The following is a 27,835-nucleotide window of genomic DNA, read 5'->3' as shown; positions in this document are numbered from 1 at the left end:
ACAGATCTCACCTACATTGTACTTCTAACCTGGGTCTAAGATGTCTCTCACACAACCCCCAGGACATGCTGTGTAGCTCGGAGCTAACAGAAGAAGAAAAAGCCCAGGCTGTTGCACAGTACATGCAGCAGGCAGGGGTAGTCATAAGGAATATTTTACACTTACACCTGACTCTCTCACTCTCTCTCTTGGCTTGGCTTTAACCCCATACGATCTCACCCCCCCCCCTCTCCACCCCAGGACATGCTGTCCAGCTCAGAACTAACAGAAGAGGAGAAAGCCCAGGCTGTCGCCCACTACATGCAGCAAGCTGGCCTGGTGGAACGAAGGTTCCAGGACTCCCTCGACGAACAGAGAGACAAACTCCAGGCTAAGCTGGCGGCCAGGAAACGGCACAGGGAGGAACTGGCCAAGGAGGCAGCTGTTGCTAGTGAACTGGACACAATTAGCAAGGCTCAGGTAAGCTAACGAACTGGACACAATTAGCAAGGCTCAGGTAAATTAACGAACTGGATATAATTAGCAAAACTGAATAGCAGGGATAGTTAGCTTTGGTAAAGGAAGGACACTTTGATTCTAATTGTAGCAAAGTGACTTATAAGTAAGCACAGGTTAGCAAGCACTGGATATTTGCTCATTCGTTTGGGTTCCTTGTCAGGAACATGTAGTGCCATTCTGACCTTAGATTGTTAGAATGTTAATTTTTATAACACTACCTTAACCTGCAGCATGGTTCATTTGAGATGCTCAGTTATGACACTTCTTAACCAAAGAACTCACACTTATTCTTTAGGCATAATGCTAAAATAATTATAATTTTAATTTTGGCTGATATTGACAAGTGAGTAACCATTTCATTTTCTGTAGAAGATAAACATGCTTAGTTTTTTCTTCTAGAGCAGCTCAATGTATGTAAAATACCATGCTTTGATTTGGTACAGCTGGTAACTGCTGTCGATAGTTCAACAATCCCTCCATGATTACTGGCAGTAAACATACTGTTTTCCTCCTCATGCTCACCTGAAGGATCCCCTCAAGGAAGTGGACAAGGTAGGCTTGTTGTCATGACAACGACCTTAAGTAACCCCGGGATGGCAGCACTAACGGTCTAACAGCCTAATCAATCAGATCAGATTCCTGATCAATATAACTCTAACATTTCATCTTCATCCCCACAAGGAGAGTTGAGGTGGACGAGGCTGTGGTACTTTGTACAAATCGTCTAACACTAACCTGCACATGTGGTTTTGTTCATCATATAATCATGTACATCTCCAAGCAGATCTTTTGGTGGCTATAGGACAGTATGAAATTGTCAAAATAGTATCAAATTAGCAAGACAGTATTCAACATGCAACTGGGAAAAAAAGATACCAGTGCCAAAAAAAATCTCTATGAAAATGACTACGTACATGTAAAAAATGAGCCATAGCCCAAACCTCTGCTTGGAGAGTACTTGGTACACTGGTGTGGTCTGCTTGCGGTTTGTTTTTGAAGTAACCCAAACCAACCTAACGTCCTAATACTTGTTTTCCCCTCACCCTATGTAGCTGGATTTGTTTTAAGGAATGGAAACAACGCACATTAGATTTACATGAAGTGAAATGTAATGCATGTGTTAAAGATGTTTTCCAAATTGTGATGCAAGTGGGGCAAATCTACGTTAGTGGATACACGCAGATTATCTAGAACCGTGCCTGAGCCTAACCCAAACCCCCTCAAGCATGGAACTAGATAGGCACAGTTCTGGATACGATAGAGACTATCCAGAACCGTGCCTGATCCTAACCCTAACCCATTCAGGCATAGAACTAGAGAGGCACAGTTCTGGATACGATAGAGACTATCCAGAACCGTGCCTGATCCCAACCCAAACCCAATCAAGCATGGAACTAGATAGGCACAGTTCTGGATACGATAGAGACTATCCAGAACCGTGCCTGATCCTAACCCTAACCCATTCAGGCATAGAACTAGATAGGCACAGTTCTGGATATGATAGAGACTATCCAGAACCGTGCCTGATCCCAACCCAAACCCAATCAAGCATGGAACTAGATAGGCACAGTTCTGGATACGATAGAGACTATCCAGAACCGTGCCTGATCCCAACCCAAACCCAATCAAGCATGGAACTAGATAGGCACAGTTCTGGATACGATAACCATCCTCCCCCCGGGAGCCCATTGTCCTTTGATAAACCAGGAATTCATCCTGCTTTATAAATAGTCCTGGCACTAGTTGGGCAACCTTGGCTGTCCTCTGTACAGCTGAACCAATAAATAAATAAATCCTGCTTTTCCAAACCAAAGTCTGAACAATTTGCATGACCTTCCTAATCCACCCATGTTGTCCAGGCGGCGCGAGGGCTGGCAGAAGCATCTGACGCGATTGACCAGATCAAAGAAAAGACGGATTCTGACGCGGCAGCTGGTCAAGCCGTGGAGAACCTGCACCAGCAGCAGGTGGATGAGCAGGCCGCGCTGGAGACCCGACAGCGGCAGGAGGACCGGGAGGCCGGCAGGAGGCTGGACCAGGAGCTGGAGAACAGCAGTGTCGCTGTGGAGACACAGATGGAGGACCAGAAGAAACTGGTGAGAGAAAATTCATCCATCTTACGTTTTTATCGAGTATTGAAACATCGAGAGGTGCCATACGCGTCTTATCAGGATATGTTCTTTTGTTTCTTTGTTTGCATTTATATCATTATGTTTCCTTTTACAATGGTTACAACTCAGCTTTTTGGGGCAAAAGAAGACCACAATAGATGAGAGAAAATGTTCGCTGTTGATTTTGATTTATCGTGGAACAACCCTCCTTTAGGTGCCCACCCATTAGTGGGGGCCTGCAAGGGGGGTCCCGACAATGCTCTACGTTGAATTCGGGAACCCTTGATTACGCTTTACGATATATTCCAAGTGGCTACAACCCATTACGTAGAATTAAAACGGCCAATACGCTCTACGCAAAATGCGAAGAGCGGTCCGTCTACGCTCTACGTAGAATTAAAATGGCCGATTACGCTCTACGGAAAAGGGCTTGCGGGCCCCCATTAGTGGCTGTTCTGTCCCTCATGTGCTTTAGTAGGCCTTGTTTGAACTTCTCATGTGATGACACTGTTTGTAACCCATGTGGTAAAGAGTTCTATGCTGTTTTGTCCATCTTAAATTTTTAATGAAAAATCAAGAGATGCCATCTTACTGGGATGTGCTGGTTTGTTACTTTGTGTGCATGTATATGATAGTTTCCTTTTAGTTATACATGTAGACACTAAGTTATGATTCTTCTCTTGGGCAATCATAGGACCATCATAGGGTAGAATCAGTTGTTGTGTGTTAGTTTGTGTATTTCTTTACATGTTGACTGTTTGTAGCAAGCCCCTTGACCAGCAGAAGGCCCTAGTAGTTTGTTTGTTTGTTTGTTTACATGTTGTACATGTTGACTGTCTGTTTACAGCTCCTGGACCAGCAGAAAGCCCAGTTTGAGCGGGACCTGGTGCTAAAGAAGAAGGAACAGAACCTGACGGAGGATCAGGTGAAACAGATGCTGGCTGCTCACCAACAGGAGATGGAGAAAATGGCAGACAACATGGACAAGGTCAGAATCTATCATGAAGGTTCACCTGTGTTGGTAGTTACATGTTTAGAGTTAAATCTTTAGATCAAACACATCTGCTTCTATGGTAAATGGACAGACTGCTGAACATTTCTATCATTTGTTACAGCGATATAGAATTAAAAGTTATGGAATTTTCAGCTTTTGCAAAATGTTTGTCAGTGTGTATGTCTATGTCTATGTCTACACTTTTGTCAATGTTAGTGAGAGATGCTAGTCTCACAGGGACTGCTCTAGTGTCCTCTATGAGGGATAGGGCATACTGAAGTAACTTTATCAAGTGTACCTCATCAGATTAAATGATCCGGAGACATCATGAGGATGATGAGGATGATGTGTATGTCTTTCATAAAATGACATTTTTTACCTGATGATGGCTGTTATGAACCCCTCCTCCCATGTACAAGCTACCCCATGGAGAAGTGTCTGGTTTGCTCCAACTGTTAGCAGACTTGTGGCAGGTTGGACAGTAGATGTGGTGTAGGCAGGGTGGCTTTGCTATAGTATACAACAGCTACTTGTCTTTGTCTCTAGTCAGGAAATTTGTCTGCCAGGCTTACAATTTACATGAGGTGTACTAAGTCTGCTTGTCAACTTCACATATCCTCACTCAATAGTGACAGATAAATTCCACAGCAATTTCAGTCTGCAAATTCAGATGTCTGCCAGCTTTCTACCCTGTCCAATGCAAGAAGAGGTCTGGTTGCAGTTCTTGAGTAAGGGGCCACATAGTTGATTATATCTGTCTTCTAAATCACCAAGCCTCAGTTAGCATTGTAACCACATATGAGGTTGTGCCTTTGGTGTGCCAGCTGAGATGACCAAGCAAACAAATATTATATGAGTGATGTAGTCAGGGTGGCTTAAATAGCTTCCACAATATCTGTTGTACAGGCAACCAAATTGACTCACAGATCTCAATACACAAACACAAACTTTATCAGGCTAAATGTCTGAATGAGGATAGGGATGAGGATACCAGTCCATCAAAGCAGTTAGAGCAGCTATAGAATAGGACCAATACCAGGCTAACAAAATGTATTGAAATTTATTCTAAAGCTTGGTGAAAACTCTAATCAACGAGTCTTATATGCAAAGTATCAAGAATTCTTTGGTCTCTTCCTCAGGAGAAAGAGCGTCAGAAGAACACGCTGGCTAAGAAGCTGGAGGAGAGGAAACGTCAGAAGGCAGCACAGCTGGCCGAGAAGCACCAGGCTGAGATGGCGCAGGTTCTGATGCAGCAGCAACAGGACAGGGAGAACCTGGCAACTCAGCAGGTACGCAGCAGGGGGGTCTTATAGGGGGGTCTCACAGGGGGGGTCTTATAGGGGGGTTCAGAGAAGCACCGAGCTGAGATGGCCCAGGTTCTGATGCAGCAACAATTGGATAGGGATAAGACGAGATCTTAATCGGGTTGATGAAGAGACAGAGTACGTCTCAAAAGCTCCCCAGCATAGCTGAACTTTTGTTGTGTGTATATGTATAAATATTTTGTCAAAATGATAGGGAGAACCTCGCAACTCAGCAGGTACGTAACAGTACATATGTAGAGCTGGGCTTATATTTATAGGGTGGTGCTTACAATCAGATTCTTGTTTTCATCTTTCACCAAATTTAATGTAAAGTACACCACTGAAGGAAATTTCATGCACTGTATACAATGTACATGTATAGTTACTGATTACCTTCTCCACTCCTCACAGCTGCTGGACCACGAGAAGTCGACCTTGGCGGACTCCATCCAAGGTCAGGACGGTAAGAAGGCGGAGAACATCATCTACCGCGTCTTGAAGCAGCGGCACCTGAAGGAGACAGTTCGCCTGGACGAGCAGCAGAGACGGGAAGCGGAGGCAGCAAGGGCCGCAGCGCGAGCACAGGCAGCCGAGCGCAGGCAGCAGGACAGGGACAGGCTGGTGTCCCAACAGGAGCAGGTAGGGGGCGCTATTTAGGCTCATCAGCTAAACACAAGCAGTTCAGGCTTCTCTCAAGTACTGTATACACCTCTATTCAAAGAGAGGGACAGGCTGGAGTCCCAACAGGAGCAGGTAGGGGGCGCTCTTCTGCCTCTATATAAGGACAGGGACAGGCTGGTGTCCCAACAGGAACAGGTAGGGGGCACTGTTCTGCCTCTATATAAGGACAGGGACAGGCTGGTGTCCCAACAGGAACAGGTAGGGGGCACTGTTCTGCCTCTGTATAAGGACAGGGACAGGCTGGTGTCCCAACAGGAGCAGGTAGGGGGCGCTCTTCTGCCTCTATATAAGGACAGGGACAGGCTGGTGTCCCAACAGGAACAGGTAGGGGGCGCTCTTCTGCCTCTATATAAGGACAGGGACAGGCTGGTGTCCCAACAGGAGCAGGTAGGGGGCGCTCTTCTGACTCTATATAAGGACAGGGACAGGCTGGTGTCCCAACAGGAGCAGGTAGGGGGCGCTATTTAGGCTCAGCAGCTTAACACAAGCAGATTTAGGATTATGCTTTGTGTTTAGCTGATCCTCAGTCAAATAGTGACCACCTGTCCGCATAGACTTATAGATAGATTTATCAGTTTTCTGAATGATTGTTTAGTAGCAACACAAAATGGAGACTTCAAAGTGACTCAATATCCAATGAACTAACTAGACATAAACATGCCTACTATCAAGATGAATACATAATGTACTTTAATATGATTATAGGGGAATCACTCGATATCTTTATTTGCAATCAGATACAAATTCATGCACAGAATACATATTCATGCAAAGATACAGATTCATGTACAGATATACACTGATACAGATTTTGTAGTAGGATGACTTTAATATGATACATCTAGCTGAATTTTTCTGCTGTTGTTCACAGGAGCTGCTTGAGCTGGTGACCAATGCCGGCTCCCTGGCAGCCCCAGAACTGGCCAAGAGGAAGGCAGAGTTACAGCAGGCACACAAGGTAGCTGTTCAATTTTGTTTTGCTCTGTTCCTTCTTCCAAACAAATTGCATTCAGTCACAGGAAAGAGTTGGAGAGGCTGGTCACCATATATTGTATGAATGAATAGAGAGAACAGGAGTTTTGTTACTGTTAGGCCATTCCAACTTCCTAAAACCTAAATAATAATAATTAAACTGTTCTCCTACTCAAGAAAATTGACTCACTAGTATTTTCGACCAAATCACTCGGTCTTCATCAGCTTTCTGACTCAAGTGCTGTAGACACGTGACTTTTACCCACATCTGACATCAATTCTCTTGAGTTGGAGAACAGTTTAATTCTCATTATGTATTTTACCAACTCAGATGAACTTTCTTGCATGCCTAAAACCTCCTTATTGTCTCCTGTCCCCCCAGAAACAGCTGTCAGAGTTTGAGAAGCGCACGGCGGCCCTGCTGGCGGAGGCTGAGAGGGACGTTCTGCCGTCACTGCAGATCGACCACGCACACGCGCGCCTGGAGCTGCGGGAGAAACAGCTGAAGGAGCTGGCAGATGCCATGAAGAACCTCTCACCTGAACAGGTGGGGATACCTGCAGGGATGGGGGTCTGTATGGGGGGCTACCTGCAGAGAATGGGGTCTGTATGGGGGGCTACCTGCAGGGATGAGTGTATGGGGTTTAGGGGTTCAAACTGTAGCAATGTACAGCAATGGGAGAAACAGCTGAAAAAGCTGGCAGACGCCATGAAGAACCTCTCACCTGAACAGGTGCGCTACCTGCTGGGATGGGGGTCTGTATGGGGGGCTACCTGCAGGGATGGGGGTCTGTATGGGGGGCTACCTGCAGGGATGGGGGTCTCTATGGGGGTTTGGGGTTCAAACTGTAGCAATGGGTGTACAGCAATGACATAGTAGAGGGCAAGGGCAAGAAAGTAAGGGTAAAGGTAGACCTGTACCTTTTTGAGGCCAAAGGGGCAGTGAGTTGTTAGTCCACAGTATTGGAAGGTGGAGCCCATCCCTCTCCTTCCACCATCTTTAGGCTGTTTGTTGTGTCCCTGTAACTGTTGTAATGAAGCACACACCCCCCCTTCCCCAGGCTGCCCTTATTGAGCAGTACACCCAGGACGCGGAGAAGGCAGCAGAAGCGGCTCGAGACTTCCGGGAGACGAAGATGAAGGAACTGAACCAGCAGATGGAGAGGATCAAGGAGGACAGGAGGAGGAAGGAGGAGGAGAGGAAGAAGAAACTCAGGGACCAAGTCAGGTGAGGAGCCTGCACGCTCAGGTTCAGAATAAGATATCAAAGGCTGGAATGGTTGTTTTTCAAACCAATGTTTCTTTCTATGCAAAGCCAGAGTTTGAGATGAAAAACCACACCTTGAGCATGTTGAAGATCCCAGCACACTTATTGAAAACTTAATGGGTCTTTACTGGTGAGACTAGATCAAATCTTACAGGTGGTGTTGTGTCCTTCCACAAATGTGGTAGATCTTCATTAGATAAATCTCTTGTCCTGCTGGCATTTTTAAAACAATATTTTCAGATGATTTCATGTTTCAATCAGGTCATAGACCCTTAGACTTTTTTTTGCCCCGCTGTGGCATAGTTACTTGCTCTTTTCTTGTGTTTCCCTGTGTGATGTGTTCCATGAGAAAAAACCCAATCGTACATTATACAGGGTGCTATATAGATGGAAGAAAAGTTTATTGCCAATTCGTGCCCGGAGGCTAATTGCAAATTACAAAACATAAAACAACAATGAAATAGAATATAAAATAACTAAATTCTACATGATAAAGGTAGCTGTCTAGAACTGTAACTATGTATAGATGGTACTGTATGATATATTGTGCAACCCATATATATGGGCCCCTCAGGACAAGGGATTAAAAAATCATAAATAAATTGTCGTCCCCCTGCAGTGCCCTTGAGCAGGAGATTGAGGAGGAGAGAAGGAGGGATGAGAAGAGAGAGCAGGAGAGGCTGGCCGACCGGGAGAAGAGAGCGAAGACACAGCTGGAGGAACGAGAGAAGCAGAAAAGGAAGGAACTGGAGCAGATGAATGTTACAGAGGACGAGAAGGAGGTGAGAGACACTTACTTAAAGACATTGTCAGACACATTGTAGATACTAAGAAACAGATAATTGATTAATTGAATCTTTATTTGCATGTTCATGCCCATGGGGCTAAATGCATACATCAGAATGTGATGTTACATGTACATCATTCTGAGTAACATGATACATAAGATACAAGGATAACAGGATAACAGAATAACAGAATGACGTAAAAGTTTGAACAACTACTAGAGAATAAACTAAATTAAGCCTTAAGGATTTCTTCTCTCTTTATGTCTCTTAGATAAATAAGATGCTTGTAGAAACAAAGTAAGGCACATACCAGTGTTCTGCAGGTTAAATTTTTGTGAAAGTTTTGGTTTGATAATTTGATTAAAAATTTTTTGTCACTTGCAAACCAGAAGCTGACAGTGCCTGTAGCAAAACATGGTCTGCTATTATTTTACTGAGGGAAAAAAGGCATAACAATGCATGGCTGGCTTGAGTTGAATATTTAAGGTCTGTAGTAGTAACACATTTTAATACTTTTCAAGTACCAACATTGGTGATACCTCAAGTTTATTTCAGGTGCTGTAATGTGTCGCCTCCTGTGAAGTTGTTGCTAACATTATTTATAACCATTGTTTCCTGTCCAACATCAGCGGCTTCTAGCGGAGTACAGGTCGTTGACCCAGGCGATGGGGTCAGCTCAGGGCGCGGCACGACCCATGCTGAAGGCCAGGCTGGACGCGCTCATGAGTCTGGGCTGCTTCAGTGTAATAATGCGGTTTCAGCCTGGTGTTTCTGTCACACACAAAAGTAGAGTTTACCGTAGGGCTGCTTCAGTGTAATAATGCGGTTTCAGCCTGGTGATTCTTTCACACAGAAAAGTAGAGTAGGGCTGCTTCAGTGTAATAATGCGGTTTCAGCCTGGTGATTCTGTCACATTTAGAGAGAAAAGTTATAGGGCTGCTTCAGTGTAATAATGCGGTTTCAGCCTCTGGTGTTTCTGTCACAAGTGTACAGTACATGTAGAGAGGAAAGAGAACTATAATTATACAAATAACACAGTTTCAGACTGGTGTTTCTGTCACACATATAGAGAGAAAACTCTTGACGAGTGGCAAGGGTGTGTTCGAGAACAGTGTAGCTAAGCTTCAGCAGATTAGCTGCTTAAATATAGCCCTGGCATCACATATATTATCATGAAGAAATTCACTGTATATAATATAGTTGGATTGATGCAAAAAATCCTTGTTCACCATAAAGGAATCTTCATGTTTTAATGTTGCACTCAGGCTGGTGTTAATGACCTCTCATTTTCACTTGTAGAAGCTGGAAGTGAGACAACACAGTTTCTTATTAAACTATTTCTTCACAGGAACGGTGGAGACTAGAAGTTTACACGATAATTCATAAATACGTAGACAAACAAAAGGCAGACAACTGCTGGTGTTGCTGTTTATCTAAATACCTGTCATCTTTTACACCAATAGAAACTCACATGAGGATTAATATATGACAATGTTTATTGACTGTTTGTTACAGAAACTCCTACATAAGGAGTTGGAGTTATATTCTGTAACATTTGTTGACTGTTTGTTTATTACAGAAACTTCTCCGTGAGCATGAGGAAAACATGCTGAAGCTAAACGAAGCCATGCAGAAGGACCAGGAGAGGAGCAAGGCCGCGCTCAAGGTCAGGGGCAAATTATACAACATTGTAGTTAAATATCCATACATTGAAGTGTAAGGTTCAAACATGATCCCCATTGAGAATCAAAACACGTGTCTGAACATTCAAGCTTGTTTGTATATGACAGTTATGTTTTGTTGCGTAAAACAGGGCCCCATTGAAAAGAAGTGCAATAACTTAATGGCACATATACAAAAGGCCGGAAAATAAAAAATAAGATAAAATAAAGACAAGATACATTTTCTGCAAACATTGTCATACATGTCACCCTTAGTCCTGTTTTTGTCCAGTTTGTCCTATTTTTATAGCATCTAAATGGTGATGAGGTACCATATTCTAACATCTGACCAACAGTTCATGTAATGCAATGTCTTGCCTGCTGTCGCTTGAGCACTTCCTACAAAATGTACCTCTTGTGCCAGTTAAAGATATTTTTTCTAACTCCCACGCCTTCCCCCTGTCCTCTCTCTAAGTCATTTTGTTTCTTACCCTCGTGTCTTCCTGTCCCCAGGCTAAGCTGGAGGCCCGTCGAGAGAAGAAGCGCAAGGCTCAGCTGGCCATGATCGAGGAGGAGGGGAAGAAGGAGGAGTATGAGGAGGAGAGAAGAGCCAACGAACAGCTGAACAGGATCAGTGTGGAAGGTAGCTTTAGGGGGAGGGGCTGAGGGGAGGGACTGAGGAGAAGGGAGGACTTGGACAGGGTGGGAGGAGAAGGTTTAGAGAGGGGAGGGGATAAATATGGGAGTGGAGAGGATGGAGGGAAAGAAAGGGAGGAGAAGGGAAGAAGAAGACATGTGAACAGCTGAAAAAATGTGGTAGTCTTACTTCTCACTTAACCTAAAGTCATGCACCCAGAATCTGTTTTCTTTGACTTCTGGAAGTAGTTCCTACAAGTTCTAGACTGGGGTGAGACGACCACTTTTAAAGGCTATACAGAGGAGTAACGGGAAGAGTACAAAGGAGATAGAAAGACCTACACTGTATGAAGATCTGAAAATGTGTGGTAGTCTTACTTCTCACTTGAATCATGTACCCTGAATCAGTGTGCTTCGATGCCTGGCAGCAGTTCCTACTATTTCAGTTCTCCAGGCTTGTAAGGTAAAACTTCCCCTGTAAGGTAACATGGAACATCACCCCCCCCCCTCCAGGTGCAAAAGAGTTCGAGAGGACCAACAACCAGATGCTGCGACCTTCAACGCCCAACGCCCTTGACCAGGAGGGTCAGGGGTCGGGTATCCCATCAGGCCCTGCGTTGCCCCCGGGTGACCTGAAGCTGCCGTTCCCGGCGGGGTCACCCCAGGAGCAGGACTTTATGGACCTTCTGGTGAAATCTCCACTGTTCCAACACATCACCGAGATAGAGGATATGCTGAAAAACACACTGCCTGGTGGTAACGTCATCGGTAAGTTACAGGGCAAGTACCAGTCAGGGCAAAGATAAGTGGGTGATGATACCAAGCATATTAAGGCAAAACCTGAAGTGTACATTTTTGCCAAATTCATTCGGTGCCTGAACAAAAAAAATTGACCAAACTAGGAGGACTATTTTTTTTGGCCAACAAGTTTACTCACTTGGTTGCATAGAAGGTTCACTTAACAATGCTCCCAAAAGATAGGACAAAGAAAAGGCTACCATACAAAAGTTAACGGTTTTAAAAAAACTGCAATGATCTTATAACCAGAAAAAAACATAGAAAAAATTTTTAAAAAGATTAAAAGATTGTTCTTGGTTAAGAGAAGACTCATTTCTTTACCACTCCCTCCCACCCCACCCCAGGTGCGAAGACAGACCGGCCGTACCTAGACATCAAGGACGCGCAGTGGCTGTGCTCGGGTGACCTGATGGCCGTTGACCTTAACGACCTCACGCCCAGCCACTTTGTGGTGTACCGCTTCGGCGTGTTCATCACCCAGCTGCTCGCCCGCCATCTGGGGTCGCCTGAGGTCACCCTGCTGCTGGCCTCCAACCTGCCGCCCAACGACTACCACAGGAACGCCTTCCGTCACTCTTTCCTGTACCAACATGCCAGGAGGATACTCTTCATTAGGAAGGTGGGTGGTTGTTTTAAACTAGAACTGCATAATTTACCTAATACACTGTAGATGTACAATGTAACATCAGGTACAACATGTATGGGCACAGGTACAGGTACCAGTACAAAGGTTTAGGTACAGGTCCAGACACAGTAACATGTAGTCTTCCTGTACCAGTAGGCAAGGCGGATACTGATACTGCTTAAGACTTTTACTTGCCTTTGACAATGACCTAGGAACAGGCACCAGGTTGTGGCAAGATGGTCTTGTGGTTAGAGTTGCTTACTCAGAATCTGAAGGTTCTGGGTTTGAATCCCTGGCAGGCCCCAATATTGTGCCCTTAGAAAACCTACCGAGATGAAAATAAGTACCTCTTGGTAGTACACATGTAGTCCTAAGTAGTATATTGAATTATGACAATTATGATTTAAAGTTTAAGCAGAGAATGAGTAGTTGAATAAGTTCATTGCAGTGTATTAGTGTGTTAACCTGTCCTGTTCTGTCCCCTGTTCTGTCTCCCCCCCTCCAGGAGCGTATGGAGTCCGTGGGTGAGTTCGTCGTTGTTCTGCTCCACTGTCTGGCCCACATCAAGGTCAACGACCTGGCAGACGACAACAACCCTTACTTCCTGCGGGAGTTCTACAAGGTTAGGACTTCAGAGATTTCAATTTGTACAAAAATATGTGGATAAAAGCTCTAAACAGTAGACTTTTCAAATAGCATCCTGACTACTTTTCATCATGGACTGAAAGTAACTTTGATAAGTGTACCTTGTTTCTCAGTCACGAGTCAGTTGAAAAATTTGTTGTGATCTCAGTGACAGTAAGGATTGTAGATAATATAAGCTCAAGACTAGCCATGTTATATCTGTGATCCAAAAATGGTCTGATATCAGCTCAGGTCTTATTGCTCAAAGGCATGTACAAACAAATGTACAAACCTGGCATTTCGGCATACAATGTCATACAATTTCTGACACTTAAGTGTGATTTCAGTGAGATTGTGTTTTTCCTCCCCAGGCCCTCAGTGAGGTTAAATGTGAATGTTCTATATCGTTTCTCCCCAGGCCATGAAGCTGTGCTGCCAGGACATGTTCTTCTCCCGTTCGCGCTCCACCAACACCAGCTCAGCCCTGATTGGTGGGCGGCCGGCCAATGGCAGGACAGCGCTGGAGGCAGCCTTCCGACACAGCGCGACCTCGGAGAAACGCGGCCACGTCGTCAGCGAACTCATCAACACCAAGGTCACCGCGCCGGTCGAGGCAGAGTTCTCCTCACAGGTAATTAAGGCCAAAACAATCATTAAGGTTCAACTGTGTTGGCAGTTACATGTTTAGAGTTAAAACTTTTGGTCCAACACAAAAAGTTCTCTCACCTCGAGCTTTCGACCAGTCACTCTGGTCTTCCTCAGTCTAGTAGACGACTGAGGAAGAAGAGTGACTAGTCGAAAGAGTGACTGGTCGAAAGCTCGAGGTGAGAGAATTTTTTGTGTTGCACCAAACGTTTTAACTTTAAAAAGGCCAAAACAAATTAGTTCTGTGGTTCTCTGACATTTGTAAGAAGGAATTCAGCAGGAGATCAAGATAATTGACACAGTGGTTTGTAGGAAAGCAATTTATTCACTCCCCAAAACTGTGTATACTAAGATGTAAAGTGCGTTAACGGAACAAGACAGAATCAGAGAAAAAGTTGAGTTTTGCTGTTGTTGACTCCCGAACAAAGATGCAGCAAGTTAGAAAAGACAGTTGCACTCTTGAGCTTCATTCTATGTACAACGTCAACACACGCATTGACTCAGGCCTGTTGGTACTTGACAAGAAAGCACAAAAAGATTCAATCATTTAAGCTGAAACTGGGTGCAGGTTCATTCATTACCCATTTTCCGTTAGCATGTATCTTAGAGGACATGACAAATTACCAGAGCATTAGCAGGAATTCACACCTAAACTCAAACCTGTATTTTCTGAAAATGCCATCCTTCTCATGTTACACCAGAGACAAGAACTTCATTCAAGCTAAATTTGGTTCAGCTGCAAATAAGAGAACTCCAAGACCTTTACCAGGTTGAAGAAGAGACATAGTGCATCTCGAAAGCCCCCCAGAGTAGCTAGTTAAGCTTTTCATCGTGTGCTTTGTAGAGAAATACTCGTCAAAAATCATATTTGCTAATCCCTTTGTTTCCATGCAGCATGTATCTGAGAGGATGGCAAACTACCAGGACTTCAGCGGGAACTCGCAGCTACGCGGCGCGCTGACCGGTCAGAACCGGTCTGGACCGGCTACTGACGTGATCGCTGCCAAGCTGAGACAACTCCGGGGCAAGAAGGAGCCACAAGAAGCTCAGGACAGGTGAGGGGAGCTTGTGGTGATCCTTAAGGCTTAATGGTTACCTAGCTGATGCTTCTTTAGATTGTAGGGTGCTGATTTGCCTTCCAAGAGGACATAAATTTGTCTTCATTGAAAATCGTAAAGCCATTTGCAATCTTTGCAGCACTAACAATCAGTGTTCCGTCAGATTCTGTGAATATTTTGTTGGCAAAAGAGGCTTTACAAGAAAGTTTCAACAACCAGTGCATTTTCACATTCAACGTCATGTGACAGGTCTCTCCATTTTGGACTCGTTTACACATTGTATAACACTGCAGCAGGAGCACCTAGCTGGAATTTGAATCAGAACCAGTTATTGTTGCCCAGAAAAAGATGACAGATGGTCACCAAAACATCGGATCTGAAAACCCACTGGTTGATGAAGAATGAAGAACCTTTTTGTATAGTAATCAGTGTTGTTTGTTTGTTTGTTTGTTTGACGATGGCCCACCCTTCCCTCCGCAGGACCACCAAACCTCCTGCAGCACCCGCAGCCCTCCGCAGCCACAGGGACCTGCTCAGGTCACAGGTGAACGACCTGCAGGGCAAGCTGGACCACCTGACCGAAGAGCTGACCCAGGTGGTGAAGTCTGAGCAGGAACTCAGCGCTGGTATCGACAGGGCCATGGCTGGTACGTTCTTCTCTTCTTTCTGTTGTGGCGACCACCTTCAGTTTCATGAAGATGATATCACCAATATTGTAAGTTACTGCGCAGGAATAAATTATAATTGTGACTCCAAGCCCTCCAAGGTGGAACAGAGGGCCATGTCCAGTGGGAGACAGTTCCACTCCAGGATGGTACAAGGGGAAAATGACTGTTGTCTGTAGAGTTCTACATTTGTATGATTGGGTAGTTGGTAGGACATGTCCTGTTGCTGTACAGTTGCAAATGTTCCAGTCTACTCAATATTCTGATGAGCCTGTATTTCCTACCCATGTCCTATTGTAATAAATGTACAAGCCAAGTATTCAAGTCTGCTATGAGTGAGTTCTGACCAGCCAGTATTTTCTCCCCATGCCCTGTTGTTGCATATCAACATGTTGGTTCACTTCTGGCCAGCCCATATTTTGTCCTCTTCTTGTGCTGTTGTTGTCACAGTTGCATATTGTCTGATCTGGCTGTATTATCTCCCCTTGTCCTACTGTTCATGTTGTTGTATATTGTGTACACTAGTTCTGACCAGTCTGTATATTCTCCGCAGGCGCGTCGTCCCCCTCCCACCTGGAGCAGTCTCAGCAGCAGCTGGCCACGCTGCAGCTCCGCAGGGAGAACCTCGCCCGCCGCATCGCGCAGCTCGAGGCTGAGCTCGGCAAGAAACAGGACGCCATGAGCGCCAAGTAAACCCCTGTTACCATGGAAACTGCAAAGTTAACATCACGGAAAATCATCATCATCATAAATACATCACCATGGCAAGCGCAAAATTAACATAAGATAATGGAAACTCATCATCAGTCATCTCACCTGCCGCATTGTGCACCTTTAGGCAGAGGTCAGCAAGAAACAGGACGCCATGGTCGCTATATAAACCTCAGTTTCCATGGAAACCACATCCTTGTTCGTCCCTCGTGGTAACCACATAATTGACATGCGATAACAGAAACTCCATCATCATCATTGGTCAGCTGCTACTCAACAGAAACTACAAAACGACAATGTGCCATGGTACTATAAAGAACATTGATCCAAAATAGCTAGCTGCCAATTTTGCTTCAACTTTACAACCCCCTGCTACAAGAAATCATGTTCAGCAACTTTCAGCCTTCAAGCTCAACATTAAAGGCTGCTTTTACTAAGCAATAAGCTATGCAGTATCAGTTTTACAGTATTTTACACTTTTATAAGCCAAGTTAGCCAACTCCAGAATACTGTGTTGGCAGGCATGGATATAATGTTGAAGCCAGAGATGTGATACTATGCAGTACAACCTTCCCACCAATGTTGCACACTGAAGTGTATCAAAAGGATTTTGTGTCAATTTTACTTTTACTTTGTAGCGTTTAGATTTGTGATGTTCTTACTATTTTTGCCTTTTAACACAGAGATAAAATTTTTATTTCACAATAGATATTTAGGATATAGAATTTGTAGATAATTCATGATGACTGTACATAATTTGGAAAATAGAAAATTATACTGTAAAATTTCTGGCCCAAGTACTAGTAAATTGTAAAGGTTGAAGGAACATCGATACTGTAGGAATCTGGGCATGCATTTCACAGCATCGGACTGTTCCATGTGCAGTAAAGGGGTGGAATCAAAGGGCCAACTATTTTTCTATTTCTCAAAATTTATCTAAAATTTTCAGATGGAAGCAATGAATGTAAATTTTAAGGTGCAATGTTGAGAATGTTCACAGTCATATTTGTATAAAATATCCCTGCAATAGCTAGATATAAGATCATTGCAATGAAATTATGGTGTGAAGACCTAGAAATGTATATACTTTTGCACAGCTACTTTGCACTTTTTTATTCTTGCACGTCAGAATTAGGAGACAATGTGCACTTTTGCACTGGACTATTTGAATAAAGGCTATCATTTTATTACATAAGTGTCGTGTGTATTCATTCATGCTTTCGTTTAGACAAGCTAGGAATCAACTGGAAACGCTGTACGTGTTTTTTTCTCTACGGTACCCGTAGTAGAGACCTAGCCTGGATGCGTTGTTGGCTTGATGCTGCTGATACAGACATGTGTAGAGAGACTAAGCAGTGAATCACATTTTAAGCGTCGCCGGTTGCATGACAAGAAAATGAAACTTTGAGCAACAAAAGAAGTATTTTATGCAACTGGGGCGCAGTTAGCATTTTCTTCGATTAGTGCCAGAGGAGTGAGGGTAGGAAAACGTTTGGTAATTTCTTGAATCTGGCAATGATTTCCTCAACGAACGCCTGTTATTGGTATTGAAAAGTAACCTCACGTCTAGGCGTGCCGTTGCAGAATGAGCCAGAAACTTATTTTTAGTTGCCAACCGCCTGATCTGCCGTTACTTTGCCCCAGACGGACTCTAAGCGTTTTGATATTCGCGCCAAACTCCCTGACGTAGCTTACTAACCAAGCAGACGACAAACACACGTCTGGTGATAAAAGTTCAAAGTCCCCAGACCGGCGCACCTGTTTGTGTCTCGTGATGTGGCGGCGGTCGCCATGTTGGGCTCCGGGTCTGTCCGGACTTCTGGTCCAGGTTAGCGGATAAACAACCACAACAGGGCATAAACCGGACAACAGGGACTCTAGAACGGCTGTCTGATCAACTGAGACTGCAGGTATGGCGCTGAACATTAGCAAAATTCGTGTTTACATTTCTTGGTGAAATTAATGCTGATAACAACCCATGTATAAGTTGTACAAACACATGTAACGTTATATCTGACTTTCTTTTTGCTCTACTTACAATCTGGTCCAGGTAAGCGGATAAACAGCCATAACAGGGACTCCAGAACGGCTGTCTCATCCACTATGGCTGAAGGTATGGTGCTGAACATCAGCAAAATCCGCATTAAGTTTACATGTCTTGGTCGACATATGCGTTGACTACAAAACTTGTAGCTAAAGTGGTTTACTAAATGTTTATCTGAAGCTGGGTAGGAAAACTACAGTAACAGTTTGTCATTACATGTTCATAAAAGATAAATATCTTTGGATTGTTGCCAAGAGATATGAATTTCACACATGCAATTTATGTAATCTTAAGAGAAGGCCAGGCAGTATAAAAGATTATGTTGCTAACAACTTTATAACGTTGATAACAACTTGTGGTACATACATATGTATAGCTGACATTTGTTTAATGAAGAACTTGCATTTCACTCCGAATTTCTATAAAAGTAATATATATTTTCGTCAAATTTACTTTCATCGATGTATGGCATCTATCCGCCTCACTATGGTGGTTAGTTACGTTGAGGCATATTCTGCCTTTGTGGTATTTAGTTACGTTAAGAAATGCTGAAGTAGATAGTCAGGGGGTTCCTTTAGGTAAAAATAATGGAATAAACAAACACGCAACAAATGGCGCTGTTGATAAGGCAGCCGGTCCAAAGGTGCGGCCTGATCATGTTTACCCGCCAGTCTGTGTTGACATGTCTGCACGGCATTATCTCCAAGCAGATCCTAGGAAGGCAAAAGGCAGTATCCATTGGCCAGAGAGGGTGCAATACGCCACCCAAGGGCTTCGCAGTTCGCACGTACTCGTAGAAAGACTGTAATGTGTTTGAGTGATTTGGTTTATGATGCATTGATGCTTGAGACTTTCTGCAGATCCTTGTCCGGCGTATTGGGCCCCCTCTGGCCCATTTGATACTGTATTTTGCCACCCTAGGATCTGCTTGGAGATTACGCAGGACTGATAAACTGCCTGCCCGGTGAAATAGGACGATAACAGGAAAGCTCTAAATGAACGAATACATTTGATGCTATCGAATCAATTAATATTTTAGGGATCGTCTTTACGGTGTGAAAACTGGTAAAAGTGTTGAAATATGAAATGTTAATATTCTATTTGGACGTTCTATTTGACTGTTGTCCATCTTTTGCTGCTTGACTAAATGTAACATTAACCATGTCTTGTCCTATGTAAGTGCATGCCGGGCCCTATTGCAAAGCAGTTTCTACACGTTATACACGTCAGTTCTTGACGCCAGGGACGGGAGCCGGTTACTCGGGTGGGCCGCTAGGGGTGCGATTTAGTCCGTCTAGTTGAATGGGCTACCCAGCTATTTTAAGATGAAATAGATAAATAGAAAATAGATATGCGAAACTAAACGTAAACAGTAAGTACGTAGATACATATAAAATGCTTACAACTTTGTACTAGTTCCTCTTGTATTCACTGTGCAGAAGACCTAACAAAAACTCCAGTACAATCGCTGTACTATTGCCGTGCCAATAAATATTGTACACAGAGCCAATCTACCTGAAAACCGTGTTAAGAATTTGCACCAGAAAAAGAAAAATCTAATCTCCAAGCAAATCCCTTTCGCTGGCAAGACAGTGTTCATGAGCCACAGGAGTAACGGCCAATGATCACTCCTCTGGCCAAAGGACACTGTCTTACTATCATATGATCTGCATAGAGATTAGAAAAATTAACTTATTAAAAATTCTGATGTTTGCACCTTTGATAAATACGTTTTTTTGTTTGTTAAATACGTTGTTCAAAGCCTAACTTATTCCATGCCGCCCCAGCAGGTAGTGAGGAGATGGACCTGGACACGTTCTACACGGCTGTGCAGAAAGGTAACGTGCAGACTGTGAGGAGGGGGCTGGACGCTGGGGTCGACCTCAGGGTCAAGAAAAAATGGGGATTATCGGTAAGCAAACTGTTAGTTCATACAATGTTACAGACTTGTAGTCCAGCCTTGTTACTGTTGTTCATTTGTCCAGCTCTGTATCTGTATCAGACATTAACTTTTCTGTTACATATTTCCGTTAGATTTATCACATTTTTTATTAAGTGGTGCCGTTGATATAAGCTATTTTGCTTATAAGCTGAATTACTGTATTATTTAAATGTTGAAAAAATCTAAATATGATGAACACTCATTGCTTAAATGATCCGTAACTGAATTGTAAACCGTTTTGACAATCAAAGTAAAGCTATGAAATTGCTCTGATAAGGCGGTGGACAGAACTAACAACACTAGATAATTATCATCCTGTATATATTTCTTAAGGTAAAAAAGCTGTCAGGTCCCCGGGATATGTCATTTTTAGTAAACGCACGGCCTATACAGCCGCTTTGTAACCGGTTATCGTCCCAACTGTTGTTCTATCCAGGATGACCAGACGTCCCTGCATGTGGCCAGCCTGCACGGGCAGACTAAAGTGGCGGCATTGCTGATCGAACACGGTGCCGACCTGGAGGCGAGGGACGACCGGGTAAGTAGAAATACCTCAGTTCTGACTTCTCCTGACCTGAACCCTGACAGGGTGACTCGTGGTTCCCTTGTCAAGTTTCTCCACTCAGTCTGGGTCAGAAAAGTCAGGAAGATAAAACACAAATCCTAAGTAGGTTCCATGTGAAGTTTGAAAGTGAAAGTTTTGCCCACAACTTTCCATTGCACACATTTTTATTTATTGAGCTTTACAGATTTAAAAAAAATCTGTGAGGAGCCGGCAACAGAAAGCTGGTTTCTCCACGGGGCCGGCTCCTCAACAGAGATACATAGCACCGAGACAAATAATACATCAAGATACATCTAAATATCAGAACTAAAAATATACAATATACAAAATACAAACAACAATAAGGGCAGTAAGGTATGGCTAAGTGGTTAGGCAGGCATGACATCTACAAATGGAGGACCAGGTGCATATGTTATCGGTGGAATATGTGGAGTGTACCCGGGATATGTAATAAGTGGCTAACAATTTCCTGACAGATGAAATGCTAAGATTTGAGTACAAATGTTGACGGATTGTTACAGGTAAAGTGTTCCAGATGAGTACTACACGGCTAAAATATGAAAAGGTAAATGTTTCAGTTTTACATGGGCGGACAGTAAATTGAAATTGGTCGGTAAAGCGAAGAGATCTACTGGGTACAGAAACTTTAACAAAACGAGATATATCAATGGAGTAAAAACCACGAATACACTTGAAAAGGAATAATACATCGAAAAGTTCCCGTCTATAACACAGCGGTAACAGATTGGTAGAGGTAAGTCGATCCCTGTATGACAGTTCGTAGTTGTTACAGATGTATTTAGTGGCTCTCCGTTGTACACTCTCAACCTTGCGCATTACCAATCTCGTGTGTGGAGACCACACCTGAGAGCAATAATCTAAGTGTGGCATAACTAATGAACGATACAAGTTGAGTTTGACTATGAAAGGAGCTTTGTAACCAACAGATCGCTTTATCATGGCAAGGATCGAGTTGCATTTTGAAACTTTGTTCAGTACATGGGCGTTCCAACTTAGGTTATGACGAACCTGAAGACCAAGGTCTTCATAAGCTAGACATCTGGTAAGTTCAGTACCATCAGTACCATACTATATGTATATTCAATAGGGGTGGACTTTCGTGTAACACTGACTACGGAGCATTTGGAGGGATGAAATCTCATTTGCCATGTTTTACTCCAGAAGGCAAGTCTTTCCAAGTCAGCCTGAAATCTTATACAAGCAAAAATCGAGTTTATACTTTTAAAACATTTGGCATCATCAGCAAACATGGCCATCCTGCCGAAATGTACGTAGTCAGGTAAGTCATTGATATATAACAAAAATAAAACGGGCCAAGGATTGATCCTTGAGGGACCCCGGATAATACAGGCAAGTAGTTAGACTTCTGACCTTCAACAATTGTTCTTTGTTGGCGATCGTAGAGGTAATCGCTTATCAAGGTAAGGAGTTGACTATCAAATCCATATAACTTCAGCTTATGTACAAGTAGCCTGTGAGGAACAGTGTCAAAGGCTTTACAGAAATCTAGAAAAATAACATCTACTTGTCCAGATGCATCTAAAACCTGACCTATTTCATCATATACCTCTAGTAGTTGAGTTGTACTGGACTTACCCCTAACAAAACCATGTTGCAGGGAGTACAGAGAATCAGAAACAAGCGGAAACACAGAATTAAAAATACACCTCTCGAACACTTTGCTAGTTATACAAAGTAAAGATATTGGTCTATAATTAGTAACATTGCTCTTGTCCCCTTTCTTAAACACTGGAACAACATTCGCCTTCTTCCACATACTCGGAATTTTTCCAGTGTTTAAACATAATTCAAATAACATTTTCAAAGAGGGGGCTAGTTGTTGGGCACATTTGTTTAAAATCATGGCTGGAAGGTCGTCAGGCCCTGTGGCCTTATTGACTTCCAAGTTCTTCAGGATAGAAACAATATTACAAACAGCAAAAGAGACTGTGGAAATTTTTGGCACATTTAAAATCTCACCTAAACTAGGCAATGGGGTTTCCTTCTCTGAGCAGTTGAACACAGAAAAGAAGAATTCATTAAACGTGTCTGCTTTCTCCTGAGCAGACTCAACATAACTATCCTGGAATTTCATTCTGTTGGGAAGAGTTTTGGACTTGGTTTTGGTGCGAAAGAATGACCAGAATCTTTTGAGATTACTAATCACCGTGTCACCCAAATCAGTGACATACTTGGAATATTTCGCATTCAACGCTTTCTTTAATTTATTCCTAAGACGCCTGAACTTGGCCCAGTGACTCAATTTATTAGTTCGTTTAGCTCTAGTCCATGCTGTTAGCATACACTTTCTTAAATGTCTAATTGATTACTTTTTTAGGTATAAATTTGTCCACAGCCGATTTAACTGCAGCAAGCCACCTTTCCCATACACTGTCAACACATAAGAGTGAATCGATGGTTTCGGACAACGGAAAAGCCTGCAGATAGTTAATTAGGCCATCAAAGTCACCATTTTTAAAATCATATACATGTCTAGATGTCTTGGATTTAGGGTGTGGTTTGATATCAATCTTAAACTCTAGTATAGCGTGATCAGAATCGAATTCAAGGTCTACTAGGGATACATGGGATAATTTCTCAGGGATGTTACAAAAAACAAGATCAAGTAAGTTACCATGGTGATTTGATGGGACGTAGTTAATCTGCGTCATATGAAAATCATCAATAACATCAATAAAGGTGTTAACTAGCCCATAACTACCTGTATCTGATGACGTCCAGTCAATCCCAGGTAGATTAAAATCCCCCATTAAGATAACGAACTGAAATTTTCTGGAAATAAGTTCCAGTGTATTCTTCAAATCAGTGGAGAACACAGTGACATTGTGGTTAGGAGCCCTATAACATACGATGATAGCCACTTTGGAGTGGGATCTAGGGCTTATAGAACATACAAGAATTTCACTGGATAATGGTTCGAGCTCAGACAGACGCTGAGCTTTTAAGTTCTGTGACAGCGCAAGAAGAACCCCTCCACCCCTTTTACCAGGGTTGGTGGAGTGTCTGTCTCTACGTAATATGAGATAGTCACTAAATGGTAAGAGTTCATTGTCGTCTATGTGAGGTCCAAGCCACGTCTCAGTGACAGCGACTATGGAAGGTTGCAACAAACCGACCAAGTTCTGCAGTTGTACAAGTTTGTTCCTTGATCTGTTCACGGAGGCAAGGCTCCTAGCGTTCAGGTAACAGACGGATACAAAGTCGTCACCAGTTCGAGGAGTCTGAATAGAACCATTAGGAGCTGGTTGCTATTCGCCCATCGAGTTCATTGACAGTCTCGACATCGACCGAGTGCTCACTCTTTGACTAGAAAGTTCAGTCGGGACACGAGATCCTGTGGGAGCGCGGGACACAATACCGGTGGAGAAGGCGTTCACAACACAGACTTCATCATCAACTCTGTGTGACAGACGTACTGCAGTCTTGTCGGACGTGGTGTTGTCACATGTGATATGAAGATCCAAGGGTGGATCTTCCGCGGGTGGATCTTACACGGGCTCAGCAACTAGTGACTTTTTAGATGCTGACGTCAGTTGATCACCTGACACACGCGCACGGGATCTCTTTCTGTTCCGGACACTCCGCCTCGATCCTCCGGAATCACGGACAGGTGTTCCGGATTTCGCCGAGTGGCGAGTTGTTCCACCTGTAGCTCCTCGGCGATGAGGTGACATCGGTGCAAAAGGTTGACGCGGAACACCCCAAGGGTTGGGTGAGATGGTTTCAGGATCCAGGTCAACCAAGGGCTGGAAACGATTAGTGGTGTGTAAGGCTGGCTTGACGTAAGCGTCGAACGCTTCATTAATGACGTCAAGAGAGCTGCGAGTATCTGGGCTAAGGTCACCGGTCTGGTCTGACACGTAAACGCGACGGTCCCGACTAGACCTTTTCTTGTACTCTTGACAGTTGGATTTGACATGACCTTGCTTGCCACACGTGAAGCACGTGATCGTCGGGCAAACGTGAGACTTGTGATCTACGGACTTGCAACGCCGACAATTAATGACTTGATCTCTCCCACAGAAAACCTCCAGATCAATATCCATAGAGCTGAGAGGGTCGTGTGGATGGGGGGTGGTCATTGTTGTGTATCTCGGTGGTAACTCTCCGGTAACCATGCTGACATAACAGAATCGGTGACCGGATCTGAGATGCTTAAACATGTCACTGTTGGTCTTGACTTTGTGCCTCTCAATAGGAGTCTCACGGGCGGCAAAGCCGTCGACCCATTCTGCGACAATAGTATCTGGTACAGAATGGAACACCCCATGTATGGACACACGGGTCAGTGGAGGGGGTTTAGACAGCGGCGTGTTTACAAAGTCCAGTAGTGTTAAGTCTTTCCCAGCCAAGTTAATACAAGGGTTACTGAGAACATATTCCTTGACTCGGCTTGACGACAGGTTAACAATGCTTATTGGGAGGACAATTTGGACTCCGAGAATGTCCGACGGTTGTAAACGCTCATGATCCCTCCCATGTACAAGCGCCTTAGCAACATCTACTTCCTTTGGTCTCATGCCAGACTTTACGTACATCTTGACCCATAGATTAATGTCCTGAAGTTTGTCAAGGTATGGATCCTCAATAGCAAGCCCCACCTTACCCGTAGCCGACATGGTGGTGGTGGCGTCTGTTGCCTCCAGGCGACGTAAACAAAGGCAGGGTGATCGCCCTCCCCAGGCAAAGAGTTGACAGGAAACCGATGCTCGAATTTCCCACAGAAAATGGACAAAATCCACCGAGATCGTCTTCTTATAATCCTTTGATGATAGACTGACCTGTTGACTACTCGATATTACACCGACGACTTGTTCGGGAGGAAATAAACACACTTTACAACTGAAAACGTCGGGAGCTAGCGAAATACGCACCTCCTGTAAAGCGACACCTAGCGACATAACAGAAACGCAACTACATTTTATTCGTTAGTCACCTTACAGAAATCACACTTCTGATATACATGCTGTTACACATGTCTGAGGCGGTAGTAACTTTAAATAGTGTGGATCACTTCCACTTTACACTCGTTGCCTTGATTTATCCTTCGTTCCTTGTAATTAATCAGCATCAATCCAGTCAATACTCGACCTCTGCGTAGGTTTGTTCCTTCATACTTTCTTTCCTTACTTGTCTCTTTTTAGTGCTGTAATATAAGTGACTTAACTTCTGGTTGGCGCCACACATGCCTCCTTTTTGTTTTTCTTCTCTGATTAAAATTAAAATTGATCGATCGACCAGTCAGGCTATGGCGGGATCGTAGCTGGACATCCGGGAACCTGTTGGTGATCGACGGAACTTCACATCATACTATTTGTCATGCTCGGCTATTGGGCCGGAAGGTATGACGTCATCACCCACAATGCAATACCAGCATGACGTCATTCTTCCGGGTCAGGCCCGGTTCCCCGTCCACGTCTGGCCTACGCTCTTCAAGCCCCCCACCCAGCAAAACCCGTCGAGGCGAGGCACCCCGGATTCAGGCGGGACTGCTCGTGCGGGCAGACCGTGGCTGTCGCGGCGTTGAGCCGGTAGATCGCCGTGCTGTGGCAGAGCAGGTTTGGGTGCCGTAGGACAGCTACCGGCGAAGTTTAGACACAGTTTTTGTTGGCTGTGTTTTGTTTTATAACTCGTTCAGCTAATATTGTCCTTGGATGTATGTTTCAAAGGAGCAGGAAGGAAGGATGCCTACGAAACAAGTCTGGCCATGGAGAGGTTTGTTTCTTTGCAGGATAGAATCCGTTGCCATCCTTCGCAGGGGAAAGCTAGAAACGTTTTCTGTCTGCGGGGACGGAACATTTAGACCAGGAACTAATCCAGTGTTATGTAATTTTTAGTTTTGCCTTCGATTCAACAGTTTTCAGGTACGGTCGAGGCGACCAGCCCAGAGATGCAAGATGGCTGCCCCTCTCGTCTTCATGAAAGAGGGATCGCAATCCGTTGCAATCCTCGCTGTGGGCAATTCAGGGACGCCCAATTCTAGCAGGACCAGGCGGCGGCTGCAGGATTGTAATATATTTGACGGTCCTTTTTGATTTTCGTTCAGATTTCTTGTAAATTTTTCCTTTGGCGTTCTCAGACGTGTGTAGTCTCATCGACCCTGTTTGTTTAGGGTCCCCCAGTGGCAGACCTCGTCCGAGTGTTGCGAGCTCGGGCTAGTTTTCTGTGGTCGTGTTTCTTGTTTTTTTTTTTTTGCAGTGGTTTGCTGCTCCGGGTTGATGGAATTGTCAATCCGGTGGACCACTAAGCCAGGTGCCACGTGTTCGCTCACGCCTCTCACAGCACATTTTGCGTGTGTGTAATGCTAATGTGATGTTGTGTCATGGTAATTTTTGGTGCGGTGCCCAAGAACACTGGTATGTGTTAGCTGTGTGAGGTTTGAGTGGCCTGCGTTCACTCATGCTAGCGTGGTAAATCCCACTATTGAGGTTCCAGGCAGGGGGGGAGAAAAGAGTGACTGATTGCGTGGCTGGTGTTGTGGTCTTGTCATGTAGTGGGGGTGTTCGCGTGTTGTGCATGGGTTCCTGCACTTCACCTGGAAGTTTGTGTTGATATGGTGGTATGCACTATGTATTCTTATTTTGCAACATGTTTGGGCCAGCTGCAGGTTTCGCTTTGTTTCTCCATCAGCAGCAAGGGCACAGTGGGCTACCGATGCAGCTCGCCGAGAAAACAGCAGCCGAATGAGCGGTGCCCCGATTCCAGTGACCGTCTAGAAGCTCGCTGCAACTTGAAGGATGCAAGCACGCTGTGTTGCGCTGTGTTGTCGGCACGCGGGGGCTGAGATGCCGCGTGCCGGTGACACAGAAGGCTGTAAGGCGGCGGGTGAGAAGCCGCGTGCTAGCAACACAGAAGGCTGTAAGGCGGCCGGCAAGGGCCGGCGTGCCAGTAACACAGAAGGCTATAAGGCGGCGGGAGGCCGCGTGCCGGTAACACAGAAGGCTATAAGGCGGCTGGAGGCCGCGTGCCGGTAACACAGAAGGATGCAAGTGCCGGTGACTCAGAAGGCTGTACGGCGGCTGGCTAGAGACCGCGTGCCAGGAGCACAGAAGGCTGTAAGGCGGCCGGCGAGGTCCCGTGGGCCAGTAACGCAGAAGGCTGTAAGGCGGCTGAAGGCCGCGTGCCGGTAACAGAGAAGGCTGTGAGGCGGTTGACGAGAGGCCGCGTGCCAGTTAAAAAAGAGTAAGATGATTCAATGTGATGT

General features: G+C 44.4%; 2 protein-coding genes across 2 annotated transcripts in view; both read left to right on the top strand.

The window, feature by feature from the left end:
• The window catches only part of LOC109475082, a 130,278-nt gene extending 114,258 nt beyond the window's left edge, over window positions 1-16,020 (top strand). Inside the window, exons 161-179 of the mRNA XM_019775624.1 lie at window positions 241-459; window positions 1,027-1,050; window positions 2,358-2,594; window positions 3,457-3,597; window positions 4,743-4,892; window positions 5,319-5,546; window positions 6,460-6,546; window positions 6,943-7,107; window positions 7,622-7,788; window positions 8,447-8,609; window positions 10,195-10,281; window positions 10,790-10,919; window positions 11,426-11,680; window positions 12,055-12,329; window positions 12,841-12,957; window positions 13,378-13,590; window positions 14,499-14,659; window positions 15,143-15,330; window positions 15,881-16,020. Of these exons, the coding sequence (XP_019631183.1) occupies window positions 241-459; window positions 1,027-1,050; window positions 2,358-2,594; window positions 3,457-3,597; window positions 4,743-4,892; window positions 5,319-5,546; window positions 6,460-6,546; window positions 6,943-7,107; window positions 7,622-7,788; window positions 8,447-8,609; window positions 10,195-10,281; window positions 10,790-10,919; window positions 11,426-11,680; window positions 12,055-12,329; window positions 12,841-12,957; window positions 13,378-13,590; window positions 14,499-14,659; window positions 15,143-15,330; window positions 15,881-16,020 (3,147 nt within the window). The remainder of the gene's footprint in view (window positions 1-240; window positions 460-1,026; window positions 1,051-2,357; window positions 2,595-3,456; window positions 3,598-4,742; window positions 4,893-5,318; window positions 5,547-6,459; window positions 6,547-6,942; window positions 7,108-7,621; window positions 7,789-8,446; window positions 8,610-10,194; window positions 10,282-10,789; window positions 10,920-11,425; window positions 11,681-12,054; window positions 12,330-12,840; window positions 12,958-13,377; window positions 13,591-14,498; window positions 14,660-15,142; window positions 15,331-15,880) is intronic.
• A 3,863-nt stretch (window positions 16,021-19,883) lies between these two features.
• LOC109475081 (protein phosphatase 1 regulatory subunit 16A-like) overlaps window positions 19,884-27,835 on the top strand; it is a gene marked incomplete at its 3' end in the record, with an annotated part of 9,194 nt that continues 1,242 nt past the window's right edge. Inside the window, exons 1-2 of the mRNA XM_019775623.1 lie at window positions 19,884-19,994; window positions 20,461-20,562. Coding sequence (XP_019631182.1) covers window positions 19,884-19,994; window positions 20,461-20,562 — 213 coding nt within the window. The remainder of the gene's footprint in view (window positions 19,995-20,460; window positions 20,563-27,835) is intronic.

Source organism: Branchiostoma belcheri, unplaced genomic scaffold (assembly GCF_001625305.1).
Source record: "Branchiostoma belcheri isolate BF01 breed outbred unplaced genomic scaffold, Haploidv18h27 scaffold325, whole genome shotgun sequence".
In the NCBI taxonomy this organism is placed as follows: domain Eukaryota; kingdom Metazoa; phylum Chordata; class Leptocardii; order Amphioxiformes; family Branchiostomatidae; genus Branchiostoma; species Branchiostoma belcheri.
This window is presented reverse-complemented; position numbering and strand designations above follow the sequence as displayed.